The following is a 24,571-nucleotide window of genomic DNA, read 5'->3' on the forward strand; positions in this document are numbered from 1 at the left end:
AGGAGGTCAGCAGGTCAGGCAGCATCTGTGGAGGAGAGTAAACAGTCAAAGTTTCGGGGTGAGACCCTTCTTCAGGACTGTGTGAAACTTTAATGGTTGAAATAGTGATGTGGTTGATATAAAATGTACAATGACACCCAGGAAATCGCTTTTAGATATATTTTATACAGTTTGATTCCAATAAATGCAGAAATCACTTTTATTAACACACTTCTGAATGGTTCATATTGCCTTTATTAGATTCACGAACAAGTTGTTGTCAGATATTGAAGTGTCGTCACTGTTGTTATCTAGAGACATATAACAGCTAATTTATTCATTGCAAGTTCCATTGACACCGTATGGAGAAGAGAGATGAGTGACAGATTGGTTTTGCATCAAGCTCTCTTTCCAAGACAGAGCTTCTTTCACAACCAGGCAGCAAGGGTTCAGCTATCATCTGCAGAGTGAAGAAGTTCCACAGCAGCTTATGGTCAGAATTGTGAATGTCTTGGAACACAGTCTTCCGTGGGGTATTTTTGTAAATCCAAGAGTGAACATCTGCTGGCCTTGGCCATAATGCAAGGATGGGTGGTGCTGTTGGATGTACTTGGCTTTTTGCTGGATTGTAAGAGTGGACAATGTTGCCTTAAACGTGAATTAGTGCACTTCTATGTAAGATACTCTTCGATCTCTGTTTAATTAACGATCCTTAGGGTTCTTCTGGGAGTCAAAAATGACAAGCAGTCTTAATTCCAAGATTTCAGTTTATTTTAGATTACTAATGAACTTACGAATACTGAGCAAACTATGTAAAGAGTTGAGAAATGATGCTAAGAGGGGAATTAATGCTAAGGGGTGTAAGACAAAGGAATAGAAGATGGTGCTTCTGAAAAATCTATCACTTTTATAGATAATATAAAGAAATTCCTTTGACAAAGATAAATTAGGCTACGTAATTAAACCAATTACATCATATGGGTAATATGCTAATGCTTAGCCAATGGAAAAATGAGAAAGGCAATTAACTGTTAGTTTAGCTGCTATACTGCTTTCTGCCAGTGAGTGTGAAAATTACATGAGTTTGCTAAAAAGTACAAATCTTGTAAAATGCATTATTTAAAAAAACGGTGGTTTCCAATAACAGCTATACTACACGAGTTGTATTACTGGTGGGCTACATGGACAGTACTGCAGACACAGCCTGTTAACCTACTACCATGACAAGATGTGACCCTGCTTGTGAATGTATGAGAATACTCATCATGGATTGAGAGTGGAAAGCTTTCTAACATTTACTATTGCTACATATTGCAGAGAAAAGACATGAAGTGAACTTCCAGAATGTGTGGTTCTTTAGGAATCCAAAGCTGCTGTTCCATAACAAGCAAGAAGAGCCACTCTGAAGCACTTGAATGAAGGACTCTTGATCTCTTGCCAAGCAAGTTGACAGAAGTTTACCATGAAATAAACCAGCATTTGAAGGGCACAGGGAAAGGATGCCAACAATGTTAAGAGAATCATAGACATCCACGAGCCACTCGTCTTAACCTATTGTCCTGACCAAATAAAGCACAGCTGAGCAATCATGAATTATGCAGGGCCATTTATGGGATAAATTATTTTAATCATTAATGGAGCGACATTTCTTACAGACAGAGACAGTTCTGTAGGGTCGTGACAATTTGAGAATAATCTTCAAAGCATATTAAGGTAGCATAGGAGTGGAACTGCTGTCTCAGCCCCAACACCCAGGTTCAATTGGTCCAGAATGGAGTTTAAACATGCTCTCTGTAACCACATAGGCTTCTTCTCTCATCATTGGCTGCTGTAAATGGATTCTGGTGTTGGAGGGTGTTAGAATATGGGACTAGCAATTGGAATGTAAATCGTATTAAATAAAATTAGTGCAAATGGATGGCTGTTTGCTGCAGATCCAGCTGGCTGAAAGGGCAGCTTCCAAGCTCTAGGATGCTATGCACGCGACCGCTTGCTTTTATGGAATTAACTCATGCTGCTTTATCTCCAGAAAAAGCAAAGCCTGAAGTGTATTCCCAGACTCCTTTTCTATCTAGATCCTAAATGATGTCCTTGTACTTTTCATTGATCTTCTTAAGGTTGGACTGAAGCTGGATTTGGGTGATAGAAATATTTTGCTGCATAGCAAGATTGTTGAATGAAGCAATAATAACAAATCTCACTTGATTCATGATGCAACCAAAGGATGCATAGAGCTTCACTGGATAAACTGATTAGATTTGTCCAACAGCTTTCTTCATCTGCATGAAGATACAGCATTCTTTCTAATAAACCTGTGCCCTTGCATCACTGGTGTATCCAATTTTGGACTGCTGCATAGCTAAAAGCTTGATAAACTTTGTAAATTTCTGGTAAAGTAATATACTTTATACTTTATACTTTATTGTCGCCAAACAATTGATACTAGAACGTACAATCATCACAGCGATATTTGATTCTGCGCTTCCTGCTCCCTGGATTACAAATTGATAGTAAATATTAAAAATTTTAATTATAAATCATAAATAGAAAATAGAAAAATGGAAAGTAAAGTAGTGCAAAAAAACCAAGCGGCAAGTCTGGATATTTGGAGGGTACGGCCCAGATCCGGGTCAGGATCCGTTCAGCAGTCTTATCACAGTTGGAAAGAAGCTGTTCCCAAATCTGGCCATACGAGTCTTCAAACTCCTGAGCCTTCTCCTGGAGGGAAGAGGGACGAAAAGTGTGTTGGCTGGGTGGGTCGTGTCCTTGATTATCCTGGCAGCACTGCTCCGACAGCGTGCGGTGTAAAGTGAGTCCATGGACGGAAGATTGGTTTGTGTGATGTGCTGCGCCGTGTTCACGATCTTCTGCAGCTTCTTCCGGTCCTTTAAAGGATACCTTCGAGAGGATTAATAAGAAAATTATTTTCCATTTAAATTTTAAGTTCCTGTATAAGAGTATGCAAAATGTCAACAAGCAAATTGATCAATCTTTTTTGTTGACATAAGTATCATAATATTGAAATAAATAGTTCAAAACACACAACACACATCAAATTTGCTGGTGAACGTAGCAGGCCAGGCAGCATCTCTAGGAAGAGGTACAGTCGAAGTTTCAGGCTGAGACCCTTCGTCAGGACTAACTGAAGGAAGGGTGAGTAAGAGATTTGAAAGTTGGAGGGGGAGGGGGAGATCCAAAATGATAGGAGAAGACAGGAGGGGGAGGGATGGAGCCAAGAGCTGGACAGGTGATTGGCAAAAGGGATATGAGAGGATCATGGGACAGGAGGTCCGGGAAGAAAGATGGGAGGGGGGAACCCAGAGGATGGGCAAGGGGTATATTCAGAGGGACAGAGGGAGAAAAAGGAGAGTGAGAGAAAGAATGTGTGTATAAAAATAAATAACAGATGGGGTACGAGGGTGAGGTGGGGCATTAGCGGAAGTTAGAGAAGTCGATGTTCATGCCATCAGGTTGGAGACTACCCAGAAGGAATATAAGGCGTTGTTCCTCCAATCTGAGTGTGGCTTCATCTTTACAGTAGAGGAGGCCGTGGATAGACATGTCAGAATGGGAATGGGATGTGGAATTAAAATGTGTGGCCACTGGGAGATCCTGCTTTCTCTGGCGGAAAGAGCGTAGGTGTTCAGCAAAGTGGTCTCCCAGTCTGCGTCGGGTCTCGCCAATGTATAAGAGGCCACATTGGGAGCACCGGACGCAGTATATCACCCCAGCCGATTAACCTCCAACCTGATGGCATGAACATCGACTTCTCTAACTTCCGCTAATGCCCCACCTCCCCCTCGTGCCCCATCTGTTATTTATTTTTATACACACATTCTTTCTCTCTTTCTCCCTCTGTCCCTCTGAATATACCCCTTGCCCATCCTCTGGGTTCACCCCCCCATCTTTCTTCCCAGACCTCCTGTCCCATGATCCTCTCGTATCCCTTTTGCCAATCACCTGTCCAGCTCTTGGCTCCAACCCTCCCCCTCCTGTCTTCTCCTATCATTTTGGATCTCCCCCTCCCCGTCCAACTTTCAAATCTCTTACTCACTCTTCCTTCAGTTAGTCCTGACGAAGGGTCTCGGCCTGAAACGTCGACTGTACCTCTTCCTAGAGATGCTGCCTGGCCTGCTGTGTTCACCAGCAAATTTGATGTGTGTTGCTTGAATTTCCAGCATCTGCAGAATTCCTGTTGTTTGCGTTCAAAACACACAGTTGATCACATGATTTTGCTGTTGTGATGGAATACCACATTCTGTTTCTAGGCTTTTGCTTACGCTAGGTAAAAAAGCAAGCTCCAAACAATTTTTTTGTGTGAAGACAGTTGGTTTGGAAGTCTGTCTTACTGTCTTGATCTTGCCAATGTACAGATATGCAAACAGCAGAATCAGATGAATGAGTACATGGAATTGAGCCATTGTTCTTATGTTCACTTCCTCAGTATGCTTTCTGTAAAACTTATATTAATCCTGATAGGGTTTCCTCATGTCCTTTATTTATACAGACTTCTGGGAATGTCAGGAAAGACTTGCTGGGAATAAAGCTTTCTTAACCTTATCATTCATAGTGCGGAGAGTTTTACAGTTATAACAGAAGGTAGTCACTTGTTTTTAACAAGATAAGGAAGGTCAAAGGTAAACAGGAGTGATTCGTGCTGTTTGAAATTAGTATCATTGCTTGCCTTTGTAACTCCACAATTTTAACCAGTCATTGTTTTTTGTCTTTAGTCTTACAAGTGTTTACAAGTGTTATTTAATAATTTTCCACAGTTAATGGCTGACTTATATGTTTTACAGGTTCCTAGAAGTTTGCATAAAATGCTTAATTAAAATGCATAATATAGTCAGTTTCATGAAAATCCCAGTGCATGATCCTGCACCATCTTGAGTTACACTGGATTCCTTTAATAATAGCACCTGGGAGCAAAGCTAAATTTTTGATTTTTGATGTTTTACAGATTTGGAAGAGATCTGGTGCTTGGTTTTACAAGGGACTGCCAAAATATGTTCTACCATCAAAAAGCTCTGTCAGAAACACTGAGCTGCACTTACGACCTCTTCAGTTGGAGACCTTGCAGCATGGAGGAAGTGTTATTGTCAACCGCTCCTATAGCTGGGCAAGAGGAAGAGGTTGGTTTCTTTTTCATTCCTTTAACCTTACTGCAGACAGATTGGTGTCATTTGGAAAACATCTTATAGCTTCCCTTGTTCCAGACCCGCCCCTGTGCCCAGCAGCATTAACTTTCTCTATCAGCTTCACTCCCAGGAATTGATTTTTCCTAATTTATTACTCTTTAACATCCACCATCCAGAATCAAGTCATCTGCATACCATTATGGTCTCTCGGCCTTTCAATTAAGTCCTTAACCTATCCTGTAGAAAACTCTGTGACAGTTATCTACATCCCTGATTTCAATGGGCTTCTCACTTTTTAGGTATTTTTCCATTTTAGGTGATATATTTTACCATGTCAGCTGAGCTTTAGTGGACTATCTAGATTAAATTAAGACCATCCTAGACAAAGTTGCATTACTTTCTCTGGAATGTCAGAGGCTGAGTGGAGACCAGATAAATGTTTATAAGATTATGAGGTGCATAAATAGGATGAACAATCAGAATGGTTCTCCCCTGGGCAAAATGCCAAGCATTAGAGGGCGTGCGTTTAAGATGAGAGGCTGTAAGTTTAAAGGAGATGTGCTGGGCAAGTTTTGCTTTGGGCAGAGAGTGGTTGGTGAATGGAACAGGCTGCTGGGGGGACTAAAGGAAGTAGATGTGATAGACACATTAATGTGCAGGGAACTAAGAGAGACTGATCATTTACTGTATAGGCAAAAGAGAATTAGCTTAATTCTGCTTTGTGTTCGGTGTCGACAATGTGAGCTAAAGGGACCATTCCTGTACTATGCTGTTCTGCATTCTACATTCTATCTAGGAATCTTAAATATATTTACAAAGTGGCTGGTTGTTTTCTACTATTAAATCTATAACTACTGCCAATTTATTATTCTCATCATCTTGCCTCTGATTCCTCTGTGTAATCCCTTGCTCCATATTGTAGAAATCTTACACGTTCCAATCCTTGTTAAAACAATCAAAGGGGGAGTAACCAACTACTTGTCTTTACATTCCTGCCACTGCCTGTAAGGAGTATGTACGTTCTCCCTGTGACTGCATGGGTTTTCCCCGGGAGCTCTGGTTTCCTCCCACAGTCCAAAGATGTACCGGTTGTTTGGTTAATTGGCCATTGTAAATTGTCCCATGATTAGGCTAGGATTAAATCGGGGCATTGTCGGGTGGCGTGGCTCGAAGGGCCGGATTGGCCTGTTCCGCGCTGTATCGCTACAAATAAACAAGTAAACAAACAAACAAACAAACAAACATTCTCCCCCTCCTAATGCAAGGAATGGGCTGGCAGCTCACCACTCTCTGAAATTAAGTTGACTGCACAGAAAAACATAATATTCGTTAACTATTTGGTTGGTGCTTTTAGTATACTTGAACACTTGCGCAGAATCAAAGACTTTATTGTTATTTTTTACATTTTTGTAAATATATATTTAGATATTATGATCAAGGTTTTAGGGTATGACCACAAACATCATTGCTTTCCTGAGTGACAAGTATAATTGGATAAAATTCCTGTCGGGAACTGCTGAACCCGTTTAATTTATTCTTGATGTTCCTGGCATTTTGATACAAATATCTGTTATGCTGGCTTTTCCGTTACTGTTCGTATTCACTGATGTATTTCTTCCTCAGTTATTCTTAAGGAGTGTAGAATGTGTAATTTGAACGTGATTCTGCACTAAGATTCTATGAAACTCATGGATAATATGAATATTAGGTCAATAAAGCTTTGGCCTTTTTGAACTTATTCAGGCACAGGGACATGAGGAAAATAGCCACTCAGGTGAGAGGTGAAAAGTTTTTTGAAAATGAAGATTTGTACACCCTTGCGTGTCAGATTATTTATTTATTCTTGCGAAGCTCTTCGAGTTTGCGATATACTGAAGTTGCTGTATAAACATAAATTGTAGTTATAGATAGAGAGGCATGCATATATCTTTGTGCAATGAAACGGCTGATTTGTGTTTATGTACTGCCTCATTGTGTGCTTCAAATAATAGTTTCCATTTCATACCATGTTCCAGCGACTATTCTCAGTCAGTAATGTGAAAGATGACTTCTGTTTGCATCAGAAATTTAAACCAAAGGCAGATCAAGGGTTGAACTTCTGTTTCTGGCGCATGTCTTGAACTGTTTGAGATTGCCAGGGTTGTTGTTTGTCTGATAGCCCCTCAGATATCCTGGTCCATGTCTTTTCCTCAAATACAAATTTACTTGTAGATTCAAGAACGGCGGGGGGTGGGGTGGTGGGAGGTTGTGGGTAAGATTTCAGTGAGAGTGATATCTAAAGAAGACTGAGACTAGTACATGCAAGTATTGCAAAATGTGCTGTGTATCTGGCCTCCTGCTTTCATACTGGACCCAGCACTGAGTCTGGGAATTTGTTCCTGATTTTGCTGTGATGACCCTTTGCATATTCAACATTTCTTTTGAATTCATTTGAACAGGGTTGTTGACCCTTCGTTAAATGAAATTAAGTGGTTTGTTACTAGTTTGTAATCAATAAACTTCTAATAATTTTCATTGAATTAAAAAGGTTTCTGAATTTTGTTCTTTTTCTAAGTGTTTTATTTGTTTTTAAATACCTGTGATATTCAGAGATATAATCAGATCCTGTAGACTGTGAATGTGAGGTGTGGACCAGATCAGGTGTGATCTTGGAACTTATTCCAATCTCTGAGCAAATAAATGACTCATTATTACCATTTGCATTTATTAATAACTGTCTATTCTCACTGATGCTTAATTATTGAATGTCCCATAAATGGAAACATTGCTTTAAATTTCTTCTGTTTTGTGGCCAAACTATTCACTCATGCACATGGTCATGCATTTATCTGGAGTTGCAGGAAATGTTTGATCATGTCCTTTATTAGAGACTAGGAGCTCAAGTTGGCCACAGAAGACAAATTAGTGATTTAGTGAGGAAGTTTTTTGTTCAGTACAGCAGTGGTCACATCACATCAATTTAATCCGTACCTGCTGTTGTCACCAGTATGTGTGGCAACACTTTCGGGCTGCCTCAGCACATCCTTGGGTTATGTTAACACTAAACAACACATTTCACTGTATGTTTCAATGTACATTTAGTAAATACAGTAAATGAATCTGCATCTGAAGAGCAGAGAATGCAAACATGTATTAAATTGGCAGGATGTGACCAGTGGTATCCTGTAATGATCTGCATTGAACCTGTAACTATTGTACTTATAAATAACAGATAGGTTAAATTTCCAGATAAGCAGGATGAGAAAGGATACTAAAATGGCAACGTATTAAACAGTGCGGTAGAAGCATTAAACCATAAAGAAATATTGAAAAATTAAGTGAATGGGTAAGATTATGGGATCTTACCGCAAAAAAAAATACATTTGACGAGAGTCCTTTCTGAATAATAGAAACTGGAACTCTTAAGGTGGCTTGAGGGACCACGTTGTACAGGTTATTACACAGCCATGGAGAGAAAATATTAAAAATGTGAATGGAGTTCTGCCCTTGAGGCATAAAGACTTTATTCTTCTTGCTATAGAGTCTACTTTGTGCTACAGCTTTAAGGTTTCAAAATACTAAGGGTAGATAGTAAGAAACTCTTTCGGCTAGGTTGGACATCTCAGACTATGGAGCTCAATTTAAAGTTAGGACCAGTCTACAAAGAAGTAAGCGTTAGTATACACTTCCATACACAAAGATTGATAGTACTTGTGCCATAACAACTTTGGAGTAACATAGGCATTTCATCTTTCCTAAGCTAAGGGATTTCTAATGGAAAAACATATTTTTGGTTATCAATAGCTTTGCTGTGATTTTTACAAGTGGTTACAAAAACTTAAATTCCATGTGACAAAGTTCTCAAAATGGGGTTGAAGCTACCATCAAGCTTCTCTGTTTCTGTAAACTTAGCAATGTGCTTTGGTAGGAATTCTTTTGGTCATAATACGTGATGATATAACTATGTTCATGAATATATCCTTTTCTAATGAAGTAGCACTTTCTACAGCAGGGGTCCCCAACCCTTTTTTTGCACTGCGGACCGGTTTAATATTGACAATATTCTTGTGGACCGGCCGACCCGGGGGGGGGGGGGAGAGGGGGTGGGTAGGGTTGCCAACGGACAAGAGTAGAAGTCAAATACGTTGTGTTTACCCAGAGAAAGACTACAATGACCATGAAGCCTTGCGTGGGCATTAGTGTGCATGTGTGTACCTGCCGATTTTTTTCCTCCGCAAATCCTTTTTGGCGATTCTGTTCGGGGGGGGGTGTTAATCATGACTGGAATATAGGTGATAAGTGGCTAATACACTCAATTTCGTTTCTAAAAGGGTTTATCTAACGAATTTAATATTAAACACACAGCGCATATTTTCCTCGCATGAATATTGTGATAAGTCAATTATCAGGGGAGGACAGGGGAGCTTAAAGTAAGTTTTGAACGAACTTCCAGTAGAAGTGGTAGAGGCAGGTTCGATATTATCATTTAAAGAAAAATTGGATAGGTATATGGACAGGAAAGGAATGGAGGGTTATGGGCTGAGTGCCGGTCGGTGGAACTAAGTGAGAGTAGTATTCGGCACGGGCTAGAAGGGCCGAGGTCGCCTGTTTCCATGGTGTAATTGTTATATGGTTATATAAGTCACATAAGTCAATAGCATCATAACATTTTAAGTAACGTTTGGATATTAAACACACAGCACATATTTTCCCCGTATGAACATATAAAATCATTGCAACACACCAATATTGCTGAATCAGTGGGAGCCTTGGGCTTGTTTCCCTGCAACGAGATGGTGCCATCGAGGGGTGATGGGAGACAGCGATACTCGAAGGGGGTTCCTTATGTCCAGTCTATTCCACAATTTAGTTTTTGTTGCATTCATTGCAGAGACATGTTGGAAATGGAAGCAACGTTTTCTGTACTTTTGTGGCTATCTCAGGATATTTAGCCTTGACTTTGATCCAGAATGCTGGCAGAGATGTTATGTCAAACATACTTTTCAGCCCGCTGTCATTTGCAAGCTCGAGGAATTGATCGCCTTCCCACGCTGACATGGATGATGTGCAGGTAATGACCTGACGCGCGTTCAAGCTCAACAATGTGTGACGGAATGAGGAAAGGTGCAGCTGACTCATATCGCCAAATCATATCGTTTCCTCTCGGCCCGGTAGCAAATGCTTTGCAGCCCGGTGGTTGGGGACAGCTCTGTACAGAATGAAAGTCTTTGCATATGCAATGGATTCTGGTTAATTGGGGCAGCCACTAATCTGGAACAATTCTTAAAGAACACAGATTAGTCAAGGAACTAGCTGGGATTCCCTTTGTTTCTATGGGACGCAGTGTTGCTTAATTGGGACAGGAGACTGTTGCCAAACAGTTTCTAACTAGTGTCAGTCAGGTGCAATTATGTGGCTGTTAGATATTACGTTGTGCTTAGAGCAAACAGTTTTGAAATAGTGTTATTTGCGTGTGTTTGTGTTCAGAAAGCAGTGATTTTTGTCACCCATAATTGGTGAGAAATAAACAGTAAGACAATTTAGAATAGTTTTGCTCACTGTGATTTCAAGCATTGAGGTTTGGAGATGCCAGAATTGGCCAGGAGTGAAAATTAACCAATTCCACTACAAGTTAGGAACAACGAAGTAATTGAAGGTATTGACAATTATCTTGAATGTTACAATGAAAATGAAAATTTAGAGGACGCAATCTTTGAAAGCATTGTATGAAGGTAGCCCATTATCTGCACTAGGTGTCTGTGCTAATTTTGTTAATTTACAGTCCATCAAAAGAACTCTGGAGTGTGCTAGTTGTCCATCGTATCTGACAATGACAGGGAAACTTGTACGGGAGAGTTTTTAAAGTGCAAAAGCTTTTGCAGTGGGACAATTGTTCCACTCTCTCGAACACGGAAGTCTAGGTCCGGTGGTGCAAATGATACAGGCATCTTCCTTGATTGCAATGGATAACCATGACTTCTTCTATGCCTTATCATGCCCTTCACTCTCCACAAAGCATTGCAAATCTGCCTTTTTGGCCATTGGACCTCACAGCTGATCTCATCCACCCAATCCACCGGAACGGACTTCACGTGCTAAAACAGGCATGTCCCTATGTCACCGGGTTATGAGGCCCGTCTGCTACCCTCACTTGGTGTAGGCTGCCTGTTGAAGCAGTGTGCTAGAATGTGGCTGCTGGCACGTGCAAACTCCTATTTGGAGCCACAGGTGAGAGCTGAGTGTCCGATGGGAAGTAAATGTAAATGCCCCAGAATGGACATGACAAGCCCCTTCACTAGAGGTGTTACCCCACACTGGACACGTCATACACGGCAGTGTACACTGTTTACTCTGTTAATAACTATTAAGAACAAATATGCAGTTTAATTCCTCTGTTGATAACTATTAAGGACTAATACTCAGTTTTATAGTACTGTAGTAGTATTGGCAGTGTCTAATTTGTTCTGTATTTCATTTAAATACGTTATTTTTCAGTTGAACAGTTGTTTGCCTTATTTATACCTTTTTAACTACTTCCATGAAACTTTGGCTAATTATGGCAGTCGCCTAATTGGGCCAAAATGTACTTGTCCTAATGTGTCCCAATTAACCAGACTCTACTGTACTTATAGTGTTATACGTCAGTCCATTGAAACGTTATTTACTGTAACCATAGAATCCATATTCAATATGTGTAATATGATTTTGAAGACCATATCATTTTCCAACTGTAATTTCGCTTTATTACAAACTTCACATAAAAGTTTGGAATTTGTTCCAACTTCCTATTTATTCTATGTGTGATTATCTTGTTACCATTTCACTGTAACATTTTCCAATCAAAAGGACAAAGGGGTAATTTTAACCATATCTACTATAAACCCATGGACTTGCACAGCTAACTCAATGACATCTCCTCTCGCCTAGTCTTCTGTAAGGAAGCCTTCCCTATCAGTCTCTCCTTCTCTGCTGCATCTGTTCTCAGGGTGAGGCTTCCCTCATTCTTCAAGAAGCAGGGCTTCCTCTCTGCTGTATTTGCTGGAGCCCTCACGTAATATCTCCTGTACTTCCTGCATTTCTGCTTTTATTCTCCCTTTACCCAGACAGAACAGAGGCAGAGTTAGCTTGGTCCTCATCTTTCAGCCAGCTTGCCTCCATGTCCCACCATTTCCAACAGGTCCAATTGGGTTCCACTGCCATTTGTACCCCCCTCGTCCCCACCACCCCCCAGGTTTTTACTTTTTGTAACTCTCATCCCTTTCCACTCAGCCGTCCCTGGATCCTGGAACTTCCCATGCAGCTATAGGAGGTGCAACACTTGTGCCTGTGCCTTCTCCCTCACTGTCACCCTGGGACCTCACCAGCCCTTCCAGGTGAGGCAGAGAATTGTATGTGCCTCCTCCAGCATAGTCCGTTGTATTTGATGGTTATGATATACAGTATCTTACTCTACTTCAGTAGGACCAAGTGTAGAATAGGTGACTATTTTGCAGAGCACCTGTGGTCTGCCGCAGCAGCTATATTGAGATACCATTGCATATCATTTCAGCCCCCTTTCCTGTTCCCACACTGACCTGTCTTCAGCTTTCTCAACTGCCACGGTGAGGCAAAATGCAAACTGGAAGGAAAGCTCCTCATGTTCTCTGCACTCTAATGGGATGAACTTTCCATTTTCGGGTAACTCACTCCCCCTTTGGCGCTTCCTCACTCCCACCAGTTCACTCAGGTTCTCTCTCCCTTTGTTCACCATTCCCGTCACTCCCGTCATTTGTTATCCCACCCCACCTGCTTCAATCTGCATACTCATCACCTGAACTTCTTTTCCCTTTGGTTCACCTTTCCTAACCTCTCCTCCACGCAGCTCTATCTACCCACCATCTTCTCCCCTCACCTGGCTCTACCTATTACATACCAGCCTCAGTCACACCCCTCTATCTCACTTCCCCTTCACACTCACAGTCCTGATGCAGGGTTTCCAGCTGAAATGCTAGTCATTACTTCACCTTCATAGATGCTGCTTGACATGTTGAGCTCTTCCAGTGGTTTGTTTGTTGCTCCTGTCTCCAGTAAATTTAACCTAACAGAGTTATTAGCCTCACTGCATGTTTAGCAGTCTATCTGTATTTATGAAATATTGGAAAATATAATAGTTATGCGCATGCAAGATTAGGGTTTGTTTTGAATTCATTTGATTAGAACTTTGGAGATCTCTTTCAGTATAATGAAAGGATAAATAGTTACTCATTCCCAAAATGCTTTAGAGTCTCATCTGTTATGATACAATCCAGCTGACATTGTGGTTTAGTTGTTTGCTGAGATGGCACGATTGGAATGTTTTCATGATGATGCTATAAATCAGTGAGCTGAGCAGTTTTGAGATAAGGCAAAGGACAATGAAAGCAAGGATGAAAACAGTCTCATCTGTTGTTTTGAAGGAAACAATTTTCCTCTGAGAATGTTGTTCAAAATAACACTCCATTATTTATTACCAATGACAGGAATTCATAAGACATATCATTAGCTGGCTTACCTTTGTGTTTTATCTTTTTTTTCTCCATGTGTTTTTTTACTTGGATTCTGTTGTTTTTAAAAGCTTCCCAATCCTCTAGCTTCTCTTTAATATTTGATATATTGAATGCCCCCTCGTTTACTTTTAAGCTCTCTTTGACTTCCCTAATCAACCACAGCTGCCTCATCCTCCCTTTAGAATGCTTATTTTTCTTTGGGATAAACTAATTCTGTGTCTTTCAAGTTACTCCAAGAAACTCCAGCCATTGCTGCTCCACCATCATTCATACTAATGTCCCTTTGCAATCAACTTTGACCAGCTCTTCTCTCATGCTTCTGTAGTTATCTTTCCTCAACTATAATACTAATACATCTGATTTTAGCTTCTGTCTCTTCCTTTGCTTTAAGTTCACTAACAAATCTGGTTCATTAAACAACACTCAATCCAGAATTTCCTTTTCCTTAGTGGACTCAATCACAAGCTGCTCAAAAATGCCATGCAGCGGGCATTCCACAAATTTGTTCTGTTCAGATCCAGCACCTACCTGATTTGCCAATCTACTTGTACATTGAAATCCCCCGTGATCATCATTAGCATTGCCCTTTTTGCATGTCTTTGCTACCTTCCATTGTAATTTGTACCCCACATCTGGGTTACTGTTAAGATACCCGTATATATCTCCCATAAGAGTGTTTTTACCTTTGCAGTTTCTGAATTCTGCTCACAAGGATTTTACATCCTTGGATCCTATGCCACTTCTTTCTAAGGATTTGATTTCATTTTCACCAACAAAGCCACCCCATCCCCTTGGTCCAGTTGCCTGTCATTTTGATATAATGTGTTTCATTGGCTGTTAAACTCCTAGCTGTCAGCTTCTTTCAACCATGACTCTGTGATGCACATAAAAATAATACCTACCAGTGTCTAACTGTGCTGTCTTACTTATTCTGTATACTGCGTGCATTCAAAAGTTCAGACCTGTATTCACCCTTCTTTACAATTTTCTCAAATGTTGCTTGAAATTTAATTCTTATCCTTTCTAAATGTTTTCTTTTTCTTATTCTTTATTATAGAGACCTCAGTAACCTCCTTCTGCACTCTCCTTTCCTTTTACTTTAACACACTTTTCCAAGCTGTTGAACCCACCCCCTACAATTTAGTTTAAAACCCTATCCACAGCCCTAGTTATACACTTCACCAGGACCCTGATTCCAGTATGGTTCAGGTGGAGCCCGTCAGGGAACAGCTCCCTCCTTCCCCAATACTGGTGTTAATGTTCCATGAATCCAAACCCACTTCTCCCTCATCAATCTTTGAGCCACACATTTAGCTCTTTGATCTTTTTAACCCAGTGCCAATTTGCATATGGATCATGTAACAATCCAGAGAAGATTACCTTTTTGGTTCTGCATTATAATTTAATCCCCAGTTGCTCAAATTTCCTCAGAATATCTTTCGTTGTTCTCCCTATGTGGTTGGCATCCACATGGACCACAACAACTGGATCTTTTACTAGCTTTTCTTTCAGTTAGTCCTGATGAAGGGTCTCGGCCTGAAACGTCGACTGTACCTCTTCCTAGAGATGCTGCCTGGCCTGCTGCGTTCACCAGCAACTCTGATGTGTGTTGTTTGAATTTCCAGCATCTGCAGGTTTCCTTGTGTTTGCGTTTTTAAACTGGATCTTTTCCCTCCCACTTCAAATTCCTGTGCTGTTCAAATGAGATGTTCCAAACCCAGGCAACATAGCCTTCAGTATTCTTGATCGTTGCGACACATAATTGTGTCTATTCGCCTGTCTATATTATCTGCAATACAACTGCATTTCTCTACCCTTCCCATTTAAGAATCCTTCCAAACCATAGTGCCAGGGTGTAGTTGCTCATCCTTCCTACAGCCAACATTCTCATCCTCACAGTGAACAACCTCAGTGGCTGAGCCTGTTTTGATGAACTATAAAAATCAAAAGCTCTTAAATGTTGCAGGAAACTAGAAAGGGAAAAACGGTTGGAACCAAACAAAAAAGTGAAATTTGGTGGTACTGTTTTTTTTTTGTAATATCTCATGTTTGAAGAAGAATTCATCTGGACTTGGTCAATAACAGAATTCCTTACAAAATATATTTGGTGTCAGAATTTGAATTACATGACAGCGTTGAAGTCAGTGGAGAATAGCTTTAGCTGGATCTCAGAACAAAAAAATTTACGTAATCCTCTGAATTTTCTGCCTGGCATGTTAGGTCAATATTGATATTTCTCAAAATCTTAAAGAATTAGATCTCTTCTCCACTTCCGTGCTTTCAAGGAAGGAAGACCTTTTGGTGAGCTCTAGTTTTGCTGGTAGTATTCTAAGCCGCTTAAAAAGGAGACTGGATCTGCACATGTAGTACATGTACTTTAACTGGATAGCTGGAGTCCAACCTTACTTCTATAGTAATTATCCCTCTGTAGAATCATTAATGCTTTTCTTATGTCCTTTTTCTACTGTTTGAAGTAATATCCACCCATCTGCGTCACTTAGCTTGTCCTTTTTCACGGCTTTAATAATCTTAGTGTTTATTTTACGCTTCCTTTCACAGCCTTTTTTGCAGAAAAATATTTTTTAGCATTTTGCTGCATTGTGTTGTTTCTGCTCACTTGCAAGCTACAACTAGGGTCTATACACCAGACTCATTTAATAATATACCTTTTTCAGCATGTAGAACCATGTGGTATGAAATAACACAAGTTGAGTGCTGATTGCGTTTAGTTATTGGTTTTTAAGTGCACATTGGTCCCACTATGTTAGTGAAGTAACTGATTGGGACATCTGATTTCAGCTGTTGGCCAGAAAATAACTATTGGCCAGGATGTTCATAGATATTCGAAGCTCCTCTTAGGATAGGGTCTTTCACCTGAAAGATGACAACTACTTCATTAGTACATTTCCACAATCTTATAACGAAACACATTCTGGATGTGTGCTCAAATTTCTGGATTGGGACTTACTTAGATCCCCTCCAGTTCGCCTACCAGCCCCAACTAGGAGTTGAGGATGCCATCGTCTACCTGCTGAACCGTGTCTATGCCCACCTGGACAAACCAGCGAGCACTGTGAGGGTCATGTTTTTTCACTTCTCCAGTGCGTTCAACACCATCCGCCCTGCTCTGCTGGGGGAGAAGCTGACAGCAATGCAGGTGGATGCTTCCCTGGTGTCATGGATTCTTGATTACCTGACTGGCAGACCACAGTACGTGTGCTTGCAACACTGTGTGTCCGACAGAGTGATCAGCAGCACTGGGGCTCCACAAGGGACTGTCTTGTCTCCCTTTCTCTTCACCATTTACACCTCGGACTTCAACTACTGCACAGAGTCTTGTCATCTTCAGAAGTTTTCTGATGGCTCTGCCATAGTTGGATGCATCAGCAAGGGAGATGAGGCTGAGTACAGGGCTACGGTAGGAAACTTTGTCACATGGTGTGAGCAGAATTATCTGCAGCTTAATGTGAAAAAGACTAAGGAGCTGGTGGTAGACCTGAGGAGGGCTAAGGCACCGGTGACCCCTGTTTCCATCCAGGGGGTCAGTGTGGACATAGTGGAGGATTACAAATACCTGGGGATACGAATTGACAATAAACTGGACTGGTCAAAGAACACTGAAGCTGTCTGCAGGAAGGGTCAGAGCCGTCTCTATTTCCTGAGGAGACTGAGGTCCTTTAACATCTGCTGGATGATGCTGAGGATGTTCTACGAGTCTGTGGTGGCCAGTGCGATCATATTTGCTGTTATGTGCTGGGGCAGCAGGCTGAGGGTAGCAGACACCAACTGAATCAACAAGCTCATTCGTAAGGTCAGTGATGTTGTGGGGATGGAACTGGACTCTCTGACGGTGGTGTCTGAAAAGAGGATGCTGTCCAAGTTGCATGCCATCTTGGACAATGTCTCCCATCCACTACATAATGGACTGGTTGGGCACAGGAGTACATTCAGCCAGAGACTCATTCCACCGAGATGCAACACAGAGCGTCATAGGAGGTCATTCCTGCCTGTGGCCATCAAACTTTACAACTCCTCCCTTGGAATGTCAGACACCCTGAGCCAATAGGCTGGTCCTGGACTTATTTCCTGGCATAATTTACATATTACTATTTAACTATTTATGGTTTTATTACTATTTAATTATTTATGGTGCAACTGTAACGAAAACCAATTTCCCCCGGGATCAATAAAGTATGACTGTGACTATTACTACTGCACTTTTTTGTTGTTGGTTGAAAATTCTGCCAATTGAGCCAAAGGTGAAAATCAGCACAGAGATGCAAGGTGGTAGCACATTTTAGAAAGCATCTGAAGGTGGGAATGTTGAATTAAGTTCTACGGCTAAGGGTAGTGCTGCTCAACGCATGGCCTTTCTCTGCATTGTGTAGTGGAGCCACTACTGCATGTAATGGCGTTTCCAGAGCTCGTTCCTCTGTGCTGCTTCACAGTACATCCTTTAGGTTTCTATTGCAGCATGGCTGTAGAAAGGTGAAATCAGTGGATTGAAATTGTGTGGATGCTCGAAAGAGCAAGAGCTTCACCCTATTAGATTTTTACAGTTATTTTAAACCCTTGTCTTTTTCTTTGATTTTTATTTGCGATCACAATATGTTTGTATAGATCTCTGTGCATTGAGTATTGTCTGTAATGATGTCTTGCCTTGTCTATGATGTATTTTTCATGAATTCTGTGATGTATGTATATTTAGGTGCTTGAAAAGACATACGCAATGTGTTTGGTGCTTGTTTATGTATTTCTTTCAGTTGTAATGTCTTTATGCAAGCGTTTGCTCATAATGGCTGTCGAAGGATATAGACTGTATTTTCCAATGCACGCCAAAGCTTTGTGCCAACCTCAATGGAAGATGCTCACAGATATAATGCAGATACAGAAGCATGAGTTTTCCTTTTTCTGATGCAACTCTCTTTCTGCAACACTTATACTATAGATTCTATAGGATCTGTAGCATCCAGTTATTGTTCTGTGACTGAGGAATCAGTCAGATTGAAGAACCCTGGCAGTAACTCAGGAAGTTAAAATGTGTTACATATTGTAATAACTTTTAAAAAATCATTTTGCCAAAATTGAAATTCACAGCAAAAAGCTCTCCATTAATCTAGAAGATGCAGTATCTTAATGTACAAATGTTCTTAATGTTTTGAAGTCACCCAAATGTAATGTCATTCTGTGGGATTCAATTTTTCAGGGCCAGAGAGCTTTTCAGAACTATTTATATAAAATTGCCGTTGAAATCTGTATTGCATGTGCTGACTAAATAAAGCTTGTTCGATCTTTTTTACAATAGAAATGATGTGTAAAAACTTGAAATTCACATCAAATAATTAATTCCATTAATTTAATCTACATGCCCTGTGTAAGACATCATCGAAAGCAAGTTCTGGATTTTTACTTTTAACTGTAAATATGCGCATGCTTGAAATTGGCAGTTTATGGTCAGTGTGGCATTTTTGGGATTATTACATTTTTTATATATTTGATACTTACGAATTTTCTTCCATTTATCATTGCTTGAATATATACCCTTTATTATAATATACACTTAGTGGCTACTTTATTAGGTACCTCCTGTATCCTGTTCATGGTCTTCTCCTATGGTAGTCCATCGACTTCAAGGTTCGACATGCTGTGTGTTCATAAATGCTGTTCTGCAGACCACTGTTGTAACGTGTGGTTAATTGAGTTACTGTCACCTTCTTGGCAGCTTGAACCAGTCTGGCTGTTCTCCTCTGACCTCTCTCATTAACAAGAAGAGAAGCAGTTTCTGAGATACCCCCATCTGGCACCAACAATCATTCCACGGTCAAAGTCACTTAGTTCACTTTTCTTCCCTATTCTGAAGTCTGGCCTGAACAACTAGACCTCTTGACTTCTTGCATGCTTTTGTGCGCCATTGCTACGGTTGTCTGATTAGATATTTGCATTAATGAGCAGGTGTGGAAGTGTACCTAATAAAGTATATTAAAAGAATGGTGTGAGGACTTTATTCCTTAGAGCACAGGAGGCTGGGAGGTGATCTTATAGAGATTTATAAAATCATGAGGGGCATAGATAGGGTGTATGCACTTAGTCTGTTTTCCTCAGGATTGGAGAATCAAGCACTCTAGGGCACAAGTTTAAGAAGATAGGGGAGAGATTTAATAGGAACTTGAGGGACAATCTTTTTACCCAGAAGGTGGTCAATATATGAATGAGAGGAAATAGCTGCAGCAGGTACAATAACAATACCTTAAATAAACAGTTGGACAGGTTCACGAGTTGGAAAGATTTAGAACAGGGGTTCCCAAACTGGATTCTGTCTCCTTGCTTAATGGTATTGGTACATGGCATAAAAAAGGTTGGGAGTCCCTGGTTTAGAAGGTTATGGGCCAAATGCTGGCAAGTGGGACGAACTTGAATGGATATTTTGGTTGACATGGATCAATTGAGCTGAAGGACCTATTTTCATCTAATATAACTTCATAATCCAATGTTATTCATATCACTTCTGCTGGGATCATGTTTGATGTCTCTCACTGTTTTGAATGGCGTAGTTTGATGGGTATTTTACTGAGCCATAGGGTTGTTTTACCTGTGAAGATGGATGTGTTTGGAATAGCGACTGACAACTTTACTGAAGTTCTGTTATTTATTGGGTAACTTGCTGTATTTGTGAATGGAGAGAGCTTCCTAAATTATGCCCAGCCAGGAAAGTACAACATTGGTAAAGAACAACATAATATCAGCAGAATGCAAAAGAAAACTGAAAGTAAATGAACACCAAGCCATATTGTTGGGGTATGCACAGTGCATGGATGGGCGGAAGATATGTGTGGGAGAGTATAAGCCAGAAAAGCTTAGAGTGTGAGATTCAGGATCTATTTCTGGATTCATCTACTGGTTCTGGTTGAAGGTTCATGTTACAATGTTTTAGCTGAAAGACAAGCCTCTTATCTTTTGAGGCACATTGACATTTTGCATTGCATGAAAGGTTTCAAAATTCTCTGGCTGGTATTACACTGGCTGTAACAGGAATAGGAAGATGATTTAAATTACTATTTAGTTTGACACATGTAAATAAGGGTAGGTAAGGATATTTTTGAATATTGTCCAAGTAATGAACGATCATCATTAATTGTAATTCATTCAAGATTATTTGAACAAATTTTATTGATAGACTTTCGGGTATCAGTATTAGTGTTGGACACTACTTAGCAATCTTGCTTCTTTAGAGAGTGATGTAAAGACAGGGAATGAGAGATTAAGCACAGATATAAGGACTGGTATTTCTGTGAGGAAAAATTCAAACTCTATTGTAGAAGAAAATAACTTGGCATTATCACAGATGACTGAAATTTAATAGTAAATGGCATCAGATTGGTGTCACCTGTGAAACTGACTGCAACTTTAGGACTTTTGATTAAATGGAAAAACCCTGAAGTTACTATCAGTAATTCAACTTCTTCACTAGAATCAGAATGATCCTATCAAACTGATAGGAATTTAAGATTAAATTCAAAAGGAGGAGGAGTGATCTGATTGAAGCCTATAGAATGTTGAAAGGCCTTAATAGAGTGGACATGGAGAGGATTTTCCTATGGTGGGAGAGTCTAGGATTAGAGGACACAGCCTCAGAATAGAAGGGCGTCCATTTAAAAAGATGAGGAGGCATTGCTTTATCCAGATAGTGGTGAATCTGTGAAATTCATTGCCACAGGTAGCCGTGGAAGCCAAATCTTTACATATATTTAAGACAGAGGTTGATAGATTTTTCATTGGTCAGGGCATGAAGGGATAAGGGGAAAAGGCAGAGGATTGGGGCTGAGAGGAAAAATGGATCAGCCATGATGAAATGGCCTAATTCTGCTCCTACATCTTATGGTTGTATGGTTTAAGCTACTTGCTTAGTGCTCTCTATGTGTTTAAATATATAGATAAAAATTATACCTTTTGCATCCTCTTATGTTTGAGAGAGTTCTTTAGTACGACTAGCTGACTACTAAGTTTGAAAACGTCACAGCTTTTGTAAATTTCTTTCATCTGCTGCAAACACAGAAAACACTGGAAATATTCAACAGGTCAGGGAATACTTGCGGAGAGAGACGCACAGTTACCATTGCAGGTCAAATGCCCTACATCAAAGTTGCAACGGTGAGAAAGTGAGCATGTTTTAAATTACAGAGAGGGCGAGGGTGGAGAGAACAGAGGGAATGTCTGTGCTACATGGAGGTCAAAGTCCTCATGGTGGCTGTTACAGACAACCTTCATGTTATGGCCATTCAGGAAACAGAAATTTGCCCTTGCGGAATTCACAACTCAATACCCAAAAATCTGAGATATGGACAGATTTCACTCTTGTGGAGCGGACACGAGAAAAGCAAATAAACAAACACAATGTTTTCAGCTCGCTTTTTGTGACATATCGACAGATGATGTGGCTTTGTGTTGTAGAATATCGCGATAAGGGCTGGTTTAATTTCACCCATCCTTCCTACACAGCCCATGACCCTCCGTTTTTCCCCCATCCATGTACCTATCTTTGAATCCCTTAAATGTCCTTATTGCATCAGCCTCTACCACCACGGCCAGCAGTGCATTCCAGGCACCTACCACTCTCTGTGTAAAAGTACTTACCTTTGATATCTCCCCTATACTTTACTCCACTCACCTTAAACTGTTATCCCCGCAAACACGAGGAAATCTGCAGATGCTGGAATTTCAAGCAACACACATATAAGTTGCTGGTGAATGCAGCAGGCCAGGCAGCATCTCTAGGAAGAGGTACAGTTGACGTGTCGGGCTGAGACCCTTCGTCAGGACTAACTGAAAGAAGAGCTAGTAAGAGATTTGAAAGTGGGAGGGGGAGGGAGAGATCCGAAATGATAGGAGAAGACAGGAGGGGGAGGGATGGAGCCAAGAGCTGGACAGGTGATTGGCAAAAGGGATATGAGAGGATCATAGGACAGGAGGCCCAGGGAGAAAGAAAAGGGGGAGGGGGAAAAAGAGGATGGGCAAGGGGTATAGTGAGAGGGACAGAGGGAGAAAAAGGAGAGAGAGAAAAAGAATGTGTGTGTATATAAATAAGTAACGGATGGGGTATGAGGGGGAGGTAGGGCATTAGCGGAAGTCTGAGAAATCAATGTTCATGCCATCAGGTTGGAAGCTACCCAGACAGAATATAAGGTGTTGTTCCTCCAACTTGAGTGTGGCTTCATCTTTACAGTAGAAGAGGCCATGGATAGACATATCAGAATGGGAATGGGACGTGGAATTAAAATATGTGGCCACTGGGAGATCCTGCTTTCTCTGGCGGACAGAGCGTAGATGTTCAGCAAAACGATCTTCCAGTCTGCGTCGGGTCTCACCAATATGTAGAAGGCCACATCGGGAGCACCGGACGCAGTATAGCTCCCCAGCCAACTCACAGGTGAAGTGTCGCCTCACCTGGAAGGACTGTCTGGGGCCCTGAATGGTGGTGAGGGAGGAAGCGTAAGGGCATGTGTAGCACTTGTTCCGCTTACAAGGGTAAGTGCCAGGAGGGAGATCGGTGGGGAGGGATGGGGGGGACGAATGGACAAGGGAGTCGCGTAGGGAGCGATCCCTGCGGAAAGCAGAGAGAGGAGGGGAGGGAAAGATGTGCTTAGTGGTGGGATCCCACTGGAGGTGGCGGAAGTTACGGAGAATTATATGTTGGACCCAGAGTCTGGTGGGGTGGTAGGTGAGGACAAGGGGAACCCTATTCCTAGTGGGGTGGTGGGAGGATGGAGTGAGAGCAGATGTGTGTGAAATGGGGGGGATGCGTTTGACAGCAGAGTTGATGGTGGAGGAAGGGAAGCCCCCTTCTTTAAAAAAAGGACATCTCCCTTGTCCTGGAATGAAAAGCCTCATCCTGAGAGCAGATGCGGCGGAGACGGAGGAATTGCGAAAAGGGGATGGCATCTTTGCATGAGACAGGGTGAGAAGAGGAATAGTCCAGATAGCTGTGAGAGTCAGTAGGCTTATAGTAGACATCAGTAGATAAGCTGTCTCCAGAGGCAGAGACAGAAAGATCTAGAAAGGGGAGGGAGGTGTCGGAAATGGACCAGGTAAACTTGAGGGCAGGGTGAAAGTTGGAGGCAAAGTTAATGAAGTCAGTGAGCTCAGCATGCGTGCAGGAAGCAGTGCCAATGCAGTCATCGATGTAGCGAAGGAAAAGTGGGGGACAGGCACCCTCTCTAAAGCTTGCACATCCTTCCTATAACCAGTACTTCAAGTGAGTTCTAAGCAGAGGTTTGTGGAGTTGCAATGTAACCCTGTGGTCCTTGAATTCAATCCCCTGACTAATGATAGCCAACACTTTATAACTATCCTCGAAGAAGAATTTCAGGATGTATATTGTATATATTTCTCTGACATTAAATATACCCATTGAAACCTAAAATTCTAGGCCATTACCTCCAGACCTGGAAGTGTCTTTATTCATATAGTATTGAATTTCTAGCATAAACATTATATAAATTTGATTTTAAATTAGTTGCTGTACCACCTTGGACTGTGTGGAGTAAAACATCCTGTCTGCAATGGGTCATAAGTAGCACTGTATACAAGTAGCCATCAAACCACATGCAGAACGTGGTGAAGTTAAAGGTTGAAATGTCTTGTATTACATCAGAACATTACATGTGTTTAAAAGGTTTAAATTTATACATTGTACAACTAGCTGAGTGTAGAATATTACAGCTAATGAAATGATAAATGTTGCTGAATACCACCTGCAGTGCCATATATTAAATATTAATCCAAGGTCACAATATCAGGAGCTGAGTTTATGCTTCTCAGTGTTATCTGAAAAACCTTAAGCCCTACTGTGTATCCATTAATACTAGTAAGTTATGAATATAAATCAGCACTAAATTCAGGCTTGAGTGAGAATAGGCACAGGCTAGAACTTAATTTGGAGAAGTTATAGGCATA

General features: G+C 41.0%; 1 protein-coding gene across 2 annotated transcripts in view; it reads left to right on the forward strand.

The window, feature by feature from the left end:
* The window catches only part of LOC140187870 (rab effector Noc2-like), a 256,759-nt gene that overhangs the window by 181,845 nt on the left and 50,343 nt on the right, over nucleotides 1-24,571 (forward strand). For both annotated transcript variants that reach the window (XM_072243666.1, XM_072243667.1), the window contains exon 7: nucleotides 4,940-5,111. In XM_072243666.1, the coding sequence (XP_072099767.1) occupies nucleotides 4,940-5,111 (172 nt within the window). The remainder of the gene's footprint in view (nucleotides 1-4,939; nucleotides 5,112-24,571) is intronic.

Source organism: Mobula birostris, chromosome 25 (assembly GCF_030028105.1).
Source record: "Mobula birostris isolate sMobBir1 chromosome 25, sMobBir1.hap1, whole genome shotgun sequence".
NCBI classification, from domain to species: Eukaryota; Metazoa; Chordata; class Chondrichthyes; order Myliobatiformes; family Myliobatidae; genus Mobula; species Mobula birostris.